Genomic DNA, 14,411 nt, shown 5'->3' on the forward strand with positions numbered 1-14,411 from the left:
TGAGAAGGAGGTATGTGATGCTATAAAGGGGGTTACAAATCTAAGAAATAGAACTTATTCTTAGGAGCCTAAAGGAGATGTTTACTCTGCTTCACAACACTTGGCATTTGTGAAACACTGATCTTCAAAGGTTGGTTGAACTAGAGGACTGCTTATAGGCTCAGAGCTGATTACAAAATTTAAAATTTTTGTTTCTTAAGGTTAAATAATATGAAGTCTGCCTTTTTTGACTTTTGTGTATGTGTTAGTCGCTCAGTCCTGTCCAACTGTTTGTGATCCCATGGACTGTAGCCCACCAGACTCCTCTGACCATGGGATTTCCCAGGCAAGAATACTGGAGTGAGTTGCCATTTCTTTCTCCAGGGGATCTTTCTGACCCAGGGATCGAATCTGGGTCTCCCGCATTGCAGCCAGACTCTACTGTTTTTACTTAATACAAAACACGGTTTACTGATTACCTAAAAATTAATAAAAACAGTATTCTAGCCAGAAAGGGGTATGCCTTCAGTCCATGTTGTGAGGGCTGCTGGACTTTTGCACATATAGGTAACTGGAATTTATGAAAAACTGGGGAATATGTGTTACCAGTACATAATATTTGAGTTGGTTTTGATTTTTCAAGTACTATTTTGGTTCTTTATTCATAAAATGCTGTAGTCTACTGTTACCTTTAATGTGGATAGTGGACTTTAAACCCATAATTTTCTAGTAACTGTTGGTTAATCAGGGAATTTCTCAAGTATAATGTCCCAAATTTTGTGTTCATACTGACATTTAATTATTAGCACTAAGTTTGCACTCCAACTCACTCGAGCCTGGGAAATTGGTGAAATCAGGCATGCATTCCAAGTAATGAGAGAGGATGAAAAAACTTTTAAGAGCCATTCTGGATAGGTTGTAAAAGCAGTATTAAATATGGCCCTTGCCTTCCTGGGAGAACTAATGGTAGCATCAAGTAACACAAAGAATAAATACTGCATGTATCCTGTGAAAGATTCTTGAGAGCCTGTCCACTCTCTTCTAATGAACGGCTTGATCCCTTCTTCCTGGCTTTGCTTCTTCTCATGCAGACTCATCAGACCCCTGCACAATTGAGAGAAAAGCCCGAAGAATTAGCGTGACCTCCAGAGTACAGGAGGACGTCCATGACACCCAGGCAGCAGCTGCAGATGGTTTGTACTTGTATGTCTAGACTTTGTGCAGTGTCCAACCACATGTGTTAACCCATGTAGAGTTATCATAAGTAAAGGTCAACCTTTTTTTCCTTTAAGACATTACTCTTTACTGAGTTTCTAAGGCTGTGCAGTCTAATAGCAACACAATTAGAGCCACATACATGATTTAAAATTTTCTCTTAGCCAAAGTTTTATAAGAGTGAAGTGTTTTTTTTTTTTTTTTTTACCTTTATTTCATACTAACTTTTCAAAATTTGGTATATATTTTCTACTTACAGTACATCTCAATTCAGAGTGACTGCATATCAAGTGGCTAGTGACCCACCATATTGGACAGATTCTTGTAAAATAATAGTGTCTAGTCTTCCCAGGTGGCTCAGACAATAAAGAGTCTGCCTGCAATGCGGGAGACCCAGGTTTGATCCCTGAGTTGGCAAGATCCCCTGGATAAGGAAATGGCAATCCACTCCAGTATTCTGGCCTGGAGACCTCCATAGACAGAGAAGCCTGGCATGTCCCAATCCATGGGGTTGCAAAGAGTTGGACATGACTGAGTGACTAACACACTCAACACAGAAAACAAGGCCACACTTGATACTTCTTAAATTCCCCTTAATGCAGAAATAGTATATAACTAGGTGAAAAGGTCTCCACTATAGGAACAAACCAAGCATGAAACTACACTGTACTTCATATAATTACAGAACAAATCCTCCTTTCTTTGCCTAGTTGGCATATTTCCAGTTATTTGAAAAATAATTTTCTATGAGGTTATCTGTAAAACTATAGAAAATGTTGAGAATTGTTTACAGTTTGAGTTGCATCCTTTTGATCAGTTTCTCCTGTGTTCCCATTATTATATAATATAAACAATATGGATTAACCTGTAAGTTGCTAACTTTTGACATTTGTAAGGACAGTCATTTTTACGAAAAATTAGCCTATTAAGTTTAATCCATTTTAAAATAGTCTTAAACGTTCAGTTCTTATTTGTATATAAATATGCATATTCTTTAGATGTTTTGTTTTCCACGAGGCATGAGACATCTTTGCTTTTTAATATTCCATAAAACATTTCACACCTTAGGTCAAATGAAAGCAAACATCTAAAATGTCTTTGGGACTTTACTTGCTTTTATTAAAGCAGTTTCTCTACAATGACTGTTAGTTGCTCAGCAGTGTCTGACTCTTTGCGACCCCGTGGACTGACTGTAGCCCCCCAGGCTCCTGCCCATGGAATTCTCCAGGCAAGAATACTGGAGCGGGAACCCACTCCCTTCCCCAGGGTGTCTTCCCAACCCAGGGATCAAACCTGGATCTCCTGCATTGCAAATGGATTCTTTACCATCTGAGCCAGCAGGGAATGTGGCGCTAGTGGTAAAGAACCCACCTGCAATGCAGGAGACCCAACAGACACTGGTTTGATCTGTGGGTCAGGAAGATCCCTTGAAGGAGATTTAAGGCATGGCACTCCAGGAACCCACTCCAGGATTCTTGCCTGGAGAATTCCATGGACAGAGGAGCCTAGCAGGTTACAGTCCCCAGGGTCACAGAGAGTTGGACACAACTTAAGTGACTTAACACACAAGCATGCACTCTATGATGAAATGAGCAGTGTCTTTTTTTTGGACCAACAATAATTCTTAGATGCCTTTTACATATTTTTTGATTAGTTAATTCAGCATGACTTGCTATTCCAAATTACATTGTTATGGTATTGAAGGGTAACAGAACATGCCATCCCAAAATATGCCTCTTTGGCATTAGGATTATTCTGAGCAACTGCAGATGCTAGAAAGCTTGGAAAACAGAATATTAGTTACACCCTTTTGTAAGGGACATTTACATTAAAAAGGCAGTCTCCTTCTGTGTCTCCCTTGTGACTGTAAATGACAAGAGCATCAATGGAGAAGGCACTGACTAAACCTTGTGCTTATTTACTCTGCTTTTCCTGGTAAACTCCCATACACACTCTAACCTCTTCTGTCTTAGCTGAAGATGCTAAGATTTCAGCCATCCCAGCAAGTTACTCAGTTTTGCTGGGTATCACTCATGTATACAGGCGTATACATGTTAATAAACTTTAATCTTTTATTGCAGGGGTGTCTCAGCCAAGAACTCAGAAAGGTAGAGGAAAAAAAATTTTTCTCCCCTACAGTCAAAACAGTGAAGAGAGCCCCAGGTACCCTAGATTAGTTAGTTTAAAAGATTTTCCAGTTATTTCTGTAGGTTAGAAAAAAGGAGTTTGAAAAACCTTTACATATTAAACATTTGCGTTGCCACAATCTAAAACTGAAAGCTGTGTTTGGAGTTAGTTAGCACAGAAAGATGGAATATAACAGTTTATGGGTTTAACATCTGAACTTTTCTGACTGTGATAAATTCTTCACAAAATAACAAGTTGCCTGCCCTAGAAAAGCATAAAGACTACTATTCAAGAGAGGACCTTTTATGGAAATGGTATACAGCACATTTTTCCTCAAACAGAAGCTTCAACAGAAGTGTCTTTTATTCTTCCATATAAGACAAAAGATACAACTATTACATCTTTAGGAGTCGTGAGCCTGTCGATGCAAAAAAAAAAAATAGTTGTTCTGCAGAAGAAATGAAAAATTTTATTTGAGCCAACCTGAGAATTATAATCTGGGAGAGTCTTTCAGAAAGTACTGAGGACTGTTCCATCCATTTGAGGTCAAAGCACAGTTATAAGGAAGAATACCATTGGGTTCATTAAGCAAACATGTGAACAATTATTAATTGGCATACTGGCCTGGCCCAGCATCTTGGATCAGCTGTCTACTTCCTGCGTGTCTTCTCATCCTGGTGATCTGGCAACACTGGTCTTCCTCAGTTTGGGGTGTCAGAAGTAGGAGTTGCAGAGCCTGATACAGCCCCTTCCAGTGTGGCTGTAAAGAATCCTTTATCTAATGTATTTTCCAGTATGCATACTCTCCTCGTTGCAGGTCATGGGGCATTTGATCTTCATCCAAAGACAGATTACTGAAACAACCTTTACAGTAATTAGTCTTGGGCAATAAATACAAAAACCTTAAAGACAACATGAGAACATAATGTCCTTAGTAGAATTTTTCCCTCTAAAACTACCCTCATTTTTATAGAATATCACCAAATTAAGATTTGCAAAATAAGTCTGGCTTCAGTAAACTTGGCCTGATTATTTACATAAGTATAATTTATCATACTGACTCTTTTAAGTTGACTGTGCTTGAAAGTTGCTGTAAGTCATAATTAGCTTGAAGGGAAGGGTTTCCTTATATATGGAAAATACAAGTTAAAACCCAAAATATTTCAGAGGGAAAAATACTTATGTTCATCAATTCACTGAGTCCTATGTGACTATTCTTTGATCTTGTTATTCTGTTAATCAGATTTAAGAAGCCATCAGGCTTGTCATTCTTTTAATTTCTTAGCCAGTTCAGTGGTATGATCTGAAAGTTAATAGAAACCTATCTATACCAATGAGAAAGTCCTTTCTATATATCTTCGTGAAGATGAAGCATTTTTTTTTTTTTTGCAGAATGCATCAGAATAAAGCAGTATCAAGATTGAGCTCTCAAAACAGCGCTAAAAATCAAAGCTGTTTCCTGTGAAGAAAAAAAAGTCCATATATTGCATCTCAGATTGTCAGAAGGTGGAAACTGAAATAAATTATCTCTAAAAAGGAAAAAAAAAGAATAAAGCAGTAAAGGTCTCTACAGGACTTAAAAAGGCATCTTTAAAAGATCTGACTACAGTGCAAATGAACAAATATTTTCCTATTTCTGTGGAATACCACGATTTATGATAATAACTAGAATTATGACTGATAACATTTTGCTAGTGTGTACCATGTACCAGACTTTTAGGCACTCAATATAATTTCTAGAGTATCTATATAAATAACATCTACCCACATAATATAACCTAAGATTTGTCACCATTTGACCATGCTTCCCATGTAATTTAACATACCAGATAAGCCTAATTAATTTATTATCTTTTCTTTGATAAGTAAACACTTCTCTTGAGGTGTTCCAGGGGCCCTTTGGAAAAACCTCAAGTTACCTAAGAAGTCAAATGAATTTCACTTAGAATGTGATCTTAAGGAATTTTGTCAAAAATATTAAGGTTTCAAAGCACTTAGTCACAAACGGGATCACGAATACTTCGTGATCATGCTTCACGATTACTGTGAAGCAATGCTTATTTTCCCTTAGTCAAAATGACAATAAAAGATTTCAAAACCAAATACAGAAAGGTATAACACATTGCTTAAAATGTAAAGGAACTTTACAATATGTTATCAGAAGCAGATTAATATTAGAAGAAAATTTTGAAAACCAAATTCAGGTTTTGTACCATTTTTCCCTTTAATATTAAAATTCATATACTCAAATTTACTTAGTCCTGACCACCCATAGAATTCCTTTCTAAAGATTCTTTTCTCATAAACTTTCTTCAACTTTCTATATTCATATTAATTTGTCCCTTATTTTCTTTCCCATTTAGAAATAACCAGTTTTATGACAAAATTACTTCCCATTCCATTAACAAAACACATTTTTGTTTCCTATACCTTTTTCTTCCTTTTTTTATTTTACATTTTTTTCATTTATTTTTATTAGTTGGAGGCTAATTACAATATTGTAGTGGTTTTTGCCATACATTGACATGAATCAGCCATGGATTTACATGTGTTCCCCATCCTAATCGCATACAAAGATGTTTTCTTTATTAGAAACCTTAGTTTCTAGCAAAAACTTAAGAAACAAGTAATTATGAACTGTTTGCCAATCAGGAAATGCTGACATGACAAACTGTGGACATACATGATAACCCAGTTTCTTTTTTTTATTAACACAAGCCTCTTAAGATAAATAGAAGAGATTTGGGGCATGTTAAAGGATTGTGGGCTTTGGACTGTTCCTGGAACCACACCTCTAGTTCTGTAAAAACTTGTTTTGTAAAACAAGCACAGCTCTTTTTAATTTCTCAAAGAAGTGCATGGCCACCTTAATGACATCAAAGGACTGATATGCCCATCCACCTTTGGTAGAATATTTCTCATTTCCTCATTTAACTTTGTGCGTGCATGCCCATTCATTCAATCATGTCTGACTTTTGCAACTCCATGGACTGTAGCCCACCCAGCTCTTCTGTCCATGGGATTTCCCAGACAAGAATACTGGAGTTGGTTGCCATTTCCTTCTCCAGGAGATCTTCCCGACCCAGGGATCAAACCCGTGCCTCTTGTGTCTCCTGCATTGGCAGACAGATTCTTTGCTACTCAGCCACCTGAGAAAGTCCCGTTTAGTTTGGGGAGAAGGCAAAAAAAAAAATCCAGTCAGGCTCTCAATATCAGATACATGTCAGTTTAGTCAGAAGTGGCCTCCCATCTTGATTATCTGTTTACAAAAACCTTTGAGGATCCATGCTGGGTTTAAGAAATTCTTTACCTAGAGCACTCAGTTTGGCCTTTGATCTGAAGACGCTTGCGTACAGTCTTAGGTGGTATCATTTCTAATCATTTACTACTCTCTTCAGAGTGGAAGGGTAATTCAGAGAATTACTAGAATACAAGGACTCAAAGGACAGAGGAGAGCATAATTATGTCAGCTTATAAAGTTTTTGTTTAGGTACCTTTTATATCATTAACTTTTAGCCTTCAACAATAAATCTTTCATTGAGGTTATTTTGGGAGTTTTGGGGCCTTCTGCATACCAATTAAAATAGCTATTAATACAGTACTTCAGGATGAGAACTCGCTTAAATGTTAACAATTTAGAAGACTTAACCAATTTAAAGGATCCAAGGAGCTAGCCCTATATTTTCTCCTGCTAACCTCAGTTTGGAAAAGAGAACGACTCTCATCACTTTTATTTCCAGTAGACCCTGCAGGCAGGGATCCAGGAGAGAGTGACATGACAAGCCTGTTCTGCTGGGCTTTCTCTGAGTGCAGTTTTGGAGTGCCCAAGAATCCCATCTTGGCCATTCCAGGGCGGGATTTCCTTTAATTCCTAATTATGTAAGTACTTGTGAGCATACAGAAACCCAGCTGGTATCCAGTAGGTTGCTGTCCGCCTGGAAGCTGTGGGGCCTGAGGCACAGGTTCCAGTACTGATTCAGCGGTCTCATTTCAATATGCATGTGATCTGAGCTTTCTGAGGACCTTGTGGTGGATCAGATAGATGCTGCTTCTGACTGTAGTTCCCCAAAGAGTTGCCCTTGGCTCAGTTTCTCCCTCTTGACAGTCTACTATGCCTGTGGGTCATCAGAGCACTGGATGATTTATCCTTAGCATGTGCATCCTTAGAAGAGCAGTATTTACTTTACGGTTGCAGTGCAGTTCCCCTGCTGGACCACCACTGCCAGTCACAAGGATTGATCTTCAGACACTAACGCTAGGTTGTCAGTCACCTGAGAATGCCACATGGCTGAAAGGAGCAAATGTCCTGTGTTCTTAGGAGCTAAATAATGCAGTCTCTTGTTTTACTACCAGAAGTTTTTTTTTTTTTCCAGCCATATAGCAACTTTTTTTTTCTTTATTTAGGCCAGTTTACCAAAAACGCAACCACCTGTGTTTCCCTGTGTCTCCGCCCAAGATCCCCTCCGTCCTTGCATAGGAAATGCATGTGGGACTCTTAAGAGTCCAAGTCTTAAATAAAAACAGCTCAAATAAAATTTTTTAGGATTATCAAGGCAATGAGATCCAGATATCAGAAGAACTCACTGGAACACCTAAGAAGGACCAAGAAGCTGGTGGGGCTTAATGGACCCATGTTGGCATCGAGTGCTGATTCAGGGTAGACTCCAGCTGTCCTCGTGAGCATCTCTGATATCCTGCCAGCTTCACTATGCATATATTAATGAAAAAATCAGTAGTTGATCTGAGAAAGAAATGGAAAATTTATTTGAACCTACCTGAGGATTATAACCTGGGAAACAGAAAGCTGTGAGGACTGTTAGGTGTCCAAGCACAGTTCTGTAAGTTGTTTTAGACAAAGGATTATACTTCAGATGATGTGTCAACAGTTTATACAATCCAGAACTGCATGTACAAAGTGAGGAGTGGGTCATCCTGACCCTCTACAAGATTGAGAAGGAATAGTATCTCCTAAGGAGGTTGGGTTGATACAGATGCACAATACAGACTAAAGGGGAAGGAGGAAGCCCAAACAGGCAGAAAATAATTTTCTGTTTAAATTCTGGGCATGCCATAAAATACAACTATTACTTCATCAAGCCAAAAGATACAAGGTGGACGCTAATGGGCAGTTAAAAGCAATAGTTGAAGCCAGAGTCAACAAACCCATCTCCTTTTTATAGTCAAGAATAGGCTGGAAAAGCCAATGTTTTTCTGTTCTACTGGAAGGTTGAGAACACCTTCCTGATTGAGCCTGAGCCTTACTATACCTGCAAAAAGATTCAGGGTCTAGAACTCATTTCTCGTTACCTCTTGGGGAATAGTCACACAGCGATTTGTCATTAAAGACCAACTGATAAAGCATATTTCCAATGGGCAGTGTGCTTAACCCCAGATGGTAACTGATTAAAGCTTCCTCAGATCTCAATTTCTTTTGTCACCTGCTTAGGAAGGCTGCTTACCTTAGATCTTAATTCCATTTGCAGTTTTTAGTGAGGATTTCTAGGTGTATGGGTAGATTTCGCCAGCCTGCTGACCTTGTTCAGATTCCAGGGTGGTTTTCCAGCTGGAACTTGGGAGCCTGCTAGTCCCTAACCCCACTTTCAGTAGGTACTGTTCATGGAAGGCAACTCTAAAAGCAAAGAACCTTTTTGAGTACAAGGCCAGAGAGAATGAGGACCTAGGAGGAATGTAAATTTTAAGTTTTTTTTAAATCCTGAGGACCAGCATAAGGCTGCCAGCATTTTATATTGCCAGGTATAGACATGTTTAATAACTCACATCTGAAAGATCTTTAAATTTATTGACAAAAGGCAGGGAAGAATTGAGGATAAAAGTCATATTGAATGAATTTAGCTTCATGAAAAACCACAGTCTTCTATATTTCTGTTTTATATTTCTTTCTGGGAGAAACTTTTATGAACTGTCGCACCACTGACAAACCATGATTGTTAAAAACATGCATATTTTGGAGCTGAAAGTCTCAAGGAAGAAGGCACACATTTTATGAGATGTTTGATATACTATGGCTAGTACTGTGGGTGGTGGGAGTCACTGGCAGGCTGAGGTTGTGAGGGAGAACTTAGAAGGTAGAGTTTAACATGCTGTATAACATTTTTTTTTCCATTTGACTGGAATAGAGCATATCTGTGGAGAAAGCAACGGCAACCTACTCCAGTACTCTTGGCCTGAAAAATCCCATGGACTGGGCTGCAGTCCCTGGGGTCGCGAAGAGTCAGACACAACTGAGCGACTTCACTTTCACTTTTCACTTTCACGCATTGGAGAAGGAAATGGCAGCCCACTCCAGTGTTCTTGCCTGGAGAATCCCAGGGATGGGGCAGCCTGGTGGGCTGCCGTCTGTGGGGTCACACAGAGTCGGACACGACTGAAGCGACTTAGCAGCAGCAGCAGCAGTCACTGTGCACCTAGAGACAATAAACTTGGAAGGTAGTCTGTGTTGGACTTCTAGCTACTTAGAGGAATAAAATAGTTGAGAACAAATTAGATTGTGTATCATAAACTTACTGTTTGGTTCTTCATTTCTAGCAGCTGTGCATACGACTTGGTTTTCTCATTTCACAAAACCTTTTCCCTTGCTTGCGGCGGGGGGTAATTTTCAATTTCCATTTGGATTGTACTTCGAAAAAAAAATTCAGTCTATTTTCTGTTTTCTCTCTTTCATTCCTTACTTCTCTTAGAGCACCCAGGTGGCTCCAAACAGAGTCCTCGGACACAACCCCGAGATGAAGACTATGAAGGGGCTCCGTGGAATTGTGATAGCTGCACCTTTCTGAACCACCCCGCACTAAATCGCTGTGAGCAGTGTGAGATGCCACGGTACACTTGAATTCCCAGGAGTCTGCACTAGGTTGAGAGTGTAACTTTGAGCACCCATTAGAAGAAAAGGAAACCTGGGGAATCTGTTCATCTACCCAGCCTTTTCATTTCAGACAACATGGGGTGGGGGGTGGGGAGAAGGACACTGTAGCCACTTGTGCTCAATAAATGAAAAATGGGGAGGGTTTTTCCCCCCCGCTGTCTTAACTCAGTGCAGTTAGAGATAGAAAGGGATACTTGAAATGGGGAAAGGATTCACTCCTGAAAGAATGTACACAGAGAAGTCAAGAGCTCTTCTGTGAAACCCCAATCATTCAAGTTACTGCTGAGTGACCCTTATTTTATAAACTAGAACTTTGAATAATGGTGTAACATGTTACAGTTTATGCAGACAAACTGTGAATTGCCAGAGCAGACTTACCTGGTCACAGATCTCTGGAAAACCCAGGCTCCCCAGGCTTCTTCCTGTTGCTTCCTACTAAGGAAAAGGACAGGGAAAGCACTCAGAGGATGTTTTTGGTGGGGAGCAAAACAATAAGGGTATTTGTAATTGCTGCTTTTTTCAGGGGTAATTTCAAACACAGAAACAAGATGTTTTAAAATGTGACTTGTAGCAGTCAGGAATTTGGCATATCGTGCCCTTTGTTCGAAAGTACAATCAGAGGTGATAAGATTCCTTTTGCTTGTACAATGATTCATCAAGCTATATCAACACTGGTAACTAAGACCTAATTATGCCGCAGAATAGATAGATTTTTTAAGTTACTGCATGCTTTTATTAGGCCACTCGTTTTTTAAAATAACCAACAAGTCCTTATGAATTCTGATTTTATGAATGACCTTCTCATAAAACTGCGCTTTGCCAATAGCATAGTGAATGTATGCCGAATGTAAATCCATTCCAAAATCCACTTGGAATCTTGAGCTCAGCTGTGGTTCTATAAGAAACGTTTGCAGTCCATAGAGCCTCCCCACCCGGCCCTGCCTTCCAATTTTGTGATGAGTTCATGATGTTTACAGCACAGAGAATACTTGTGCCATAATCCTAATCTAGCTGAAAAAAATTACTATTACTCATTCAATAAAGATGTATTTGCACATATGTTAACAAATCAGTGTGAGGAAAATTATAGTTAGCCAATATCATAAAGTTGCACACTGCGCTATTTGGGGAGGAAGAAAAGGCTAGTTAAGAAATAAGATTAAGAGAAAGGTGAATACAAAGGACTTTGAAATTAAGAACTTAATTTTTACCATACTGTATTCAGAGATGATACTAAGTTTGTTCAGATAGTTCAGATGATACTAAAGCACTCCTTATTTATGAAGTTAGAAACTTAGGGTATAAATAACTGAAGAGATATAAAATCATTTGACTCACTAAAGTGCACCACCAGAAAATTATTAATAGGACACTGAATTAGGGCAGTTGACGTTTCTTCCAAGCTCAAAATTGGATTTTGGAATCTCCCCTTATTTGGGTACAAGTAAACAGCAATAAAATTGGTAAGTTTCCTAATCCTAAAGGATTTTACCTCAGGTAAAATACCTGAGGAGTATCTGCTCTCCCATACCAGCTGTCCCCCTTCTCTTTCACTCACACACAGGCACGCACGCTCGCTTCAAGCTGTCATTATATGCTAATTTAGCAGTAATCTCTGGCAGATCTGGAAAAACAAGCTGCACTTAATAGCATAATGAAACCAAAGGCATAATAACTTATCATAGCTTTCCATCAAAATCACAATTTCACACTGTACCTGCAGCTCTGAAAACATTTTTTTCATATGTGGAAAATGTCCTGAAAGTATCTACTTGTCTCACAGAGTCAGCGTGGCTATGTAATTACACTGATAAAACATCTCTCATATAACAACTGTGGCAAAACTGTGAAAATAAAGGTGAGAAAGCAGATGGGCTTAAAAGCATTGACCTGAAAATAGCACTCATTCTCTAAAAGCTTTTGTAGCACTGGTGTCTGTCAATCTCCAGTAAGTCTATCAGTCCTGCTGTTCTGTAATAATGCCAATGCCTTTGCCTTTGTATGGTTTCATATCTCTTTAGAGATGGTAAACCCCACTTGGTATTAAGTAACAAAATAGGGTAAAAAATACATATATTGCTTGATGTTCTAGCTAAAGGTTTACCCAGTATTCTTAGTGATATGCTGAAGTGGCAGCAGTTAACTTGGCACTTGTCAGTTGAGGGTGAAGGTAGCATGTATGAAAACAGTTTGATGCTTTATTAAAACCATGTAGATGACTTTAAAACTATTGCATGAACATACATCCAGGTTATTGAACTGTTATCACACAGTAGATGCATGGTTCCAGTCCTTTGGTGATCTATCTAGTAAATCATTGTTTTCACCTGCCAGGAAAAATGAGATACCAGTCTTATTTGATAGGTGTAGAGGGTGGGGTTTGAGACATCAGAGATGATGTTTAAGGGAGTTTTGTATACGTTCATTTCTGGTTCTGCACACGTTTCATACACCAACATAGGCTGTAGTCAGTTTTTAAAATTAGCAAAATTACTTGACACCGATACATTTGATATGTTTAACTATGTCCCATATATAGACTACTTCTGGCTTGTGACCAGTTTGAACAAGAAATCTGTCACCTTTCAAGATGCCTTTTCAGAAGGATCTGGCTGCTGAGGTGCCTATGCTTTTTGGATCAGTTGGTGCACTTCTTGTTCCTAGTAAAAAGGTGTTTTCTTAAATTACAACCAGTTTGATGTATCTGGTAACATAGACCTGACTATACATTTTACATTATTTCACCGTTTTGTAAACTGAGTTTTTTGAAAGCACATTTGTCATTTTGTCCCAGTACATTGCCCCTTACATTTTGAGGTAGGTCTTAAAAATTTAAAGTGGCAAAAGAGGAGCCAGAAACTTTCTAAGCCTTGTAAAATGTTTCAAATAATGACCTTGTTTGAGAGAGTTAGAGGCAGTGGTGTTTTAAACAAAAGAAATGCATTGTAATAAAGGTAGTTTTAGAGCAGATTAATGATGGTGGGGAAAGTGTTGCTAATTTGTTTATTTCCCTGAAAAGATGGGAGTGTGATGAGCAGTTTAATAATTTTAAGGAGCTGGTCTCAACTTTAGTACTTATAATTATTATAAGAAATCAATATTTCCTTAAATTTTGACATTGCTTTGTCCCGGTTATCTAAGGTTCATATTCCAACTTTCTGTGGCAACTGAACTTTATATAGTATTTTAAAAGGTAATTGTAATGTTTTTGACAGTATAAACAAAAAGCAAGAATATAAGGCCTAGAAAAATTGTCCTTTGAAAATATCAATGATGTACCCTGGAATGTGAAGATGTCCCCTTATAGTTTAAATTGATTTATTTGAATATTGTAATCATTCTTCAGACTTTGAATGAGTCGTTACAGTGTGTGTCTGTATATCCATAGAGAAAAATGACAATTGAAATGTAACTTTAAAATCAGAATAAATTTGGCACTGTCTGTTGCACCACTACTGTATCTTTTTGAAAGAATTAACAGTATTTTCTTATTGTAAAAGATAATTCTGATAATTTCACATTCACCAGACATGTATTTTTTTTCCTGTATTATTTGCATCCCCAAATATTTAATACAAGTAGGTTTTGCACGGCTTGAGCATTCAGAGATTAACAGAATGATGACTCAATTTTAATTTCTAAAGCCATGAAATGTTGCTTTGAGACTGAACAATTCTGAATTCTTATTTATAATGACACCCAATGTCCATGTTTCCCTACTGTAAAAGAACTGATCAGTTTCTTGCCTACAACAGCAAGAACTTATTAAATCTTGTAAATACCGTGTCTCTTTTAGATTTCTGTGTATGCTGTGAATCAAATTATTTTGAGGTGAAATTGTATTAAGACAAAGGCATTTTAAAAGGCTATGCATGCATCAAACCTCCAAACAGTACATATTCGGAAAGTCAAAGAGTCCTGCAAAATAAATTAATAAAGTAAAAGCAAACACTACATTCTGTATCCTTTCTGTGTAGCTAGAAATGATTTATAATATCAAACCAGTCTAGTTCCTACATTCATATTTCTGGACTGAAATAGGCTGTCTCAGAAACCTCATCTTTCATTGCATCTCTGTTCTGTTAGAAAATGTAGTCATGTTATATTTGGGGTAGTATTTGTACATTGCTGTAACTTAGAAATTGGTTAAAAGTATAAATAAGCAAATTTTATATAAAAGGTGGCATAGGTTAAGAATTTACATTTTTCA

At 38.0% G+C, this 14,411-nt stretch overlaps 1 protein-coding gene across 5 annotated transcripts in view; it reads left to right on the forward strand.

Moving 5' to 3' along the window:
* Positions 1-14,155, forward strand: part of TAB3 (TGF-beta activated kinase 1 (MAP3K7) binding protein 3) — a 90,572-nt gene extending 76,417 nt beyond the window's left edge. For 2 of the 5 annotated variants that reach the window (XM_061137104.1, XM_061137105.1), the window contains 2 exons: positions 1,071-1,172; positions 10,020-14,155. In XM_061137104.1, coding sequence (XP_060993087.1) covers positions 1,071-1,172; positions 10,020-10,168 — 251 coding nt within the window. In that variant the 3' untranslated portion in view covers positions 10,169-14,155. Of the gene's footprint in view, positions 1-1,070; positions 1,183-4,713; positions 9,769-10,019 lie in introns of all 5 variants that reach the window. The other 3 variants (XR_009692023.1, XM_061137106.1, XM_061137107.1) reach the window with 3 other exon arrangements.
* Positions 14,156-14,411: the final 256 nt, after the last annotated feature.

This window comes from Dama dama, chromosome X (genome assembly GCF_033118175.1).
Source record: "Dama dama isolate Ldn47 chromosome X, ASM3311817v1, whole genome shotgun sequence".
Taxonomy (NCBI): Eukaryota; Metazoa; Chordata; class Mammalia; order Artiodactyla; family Cervidae; genus Dama; species Dama dama.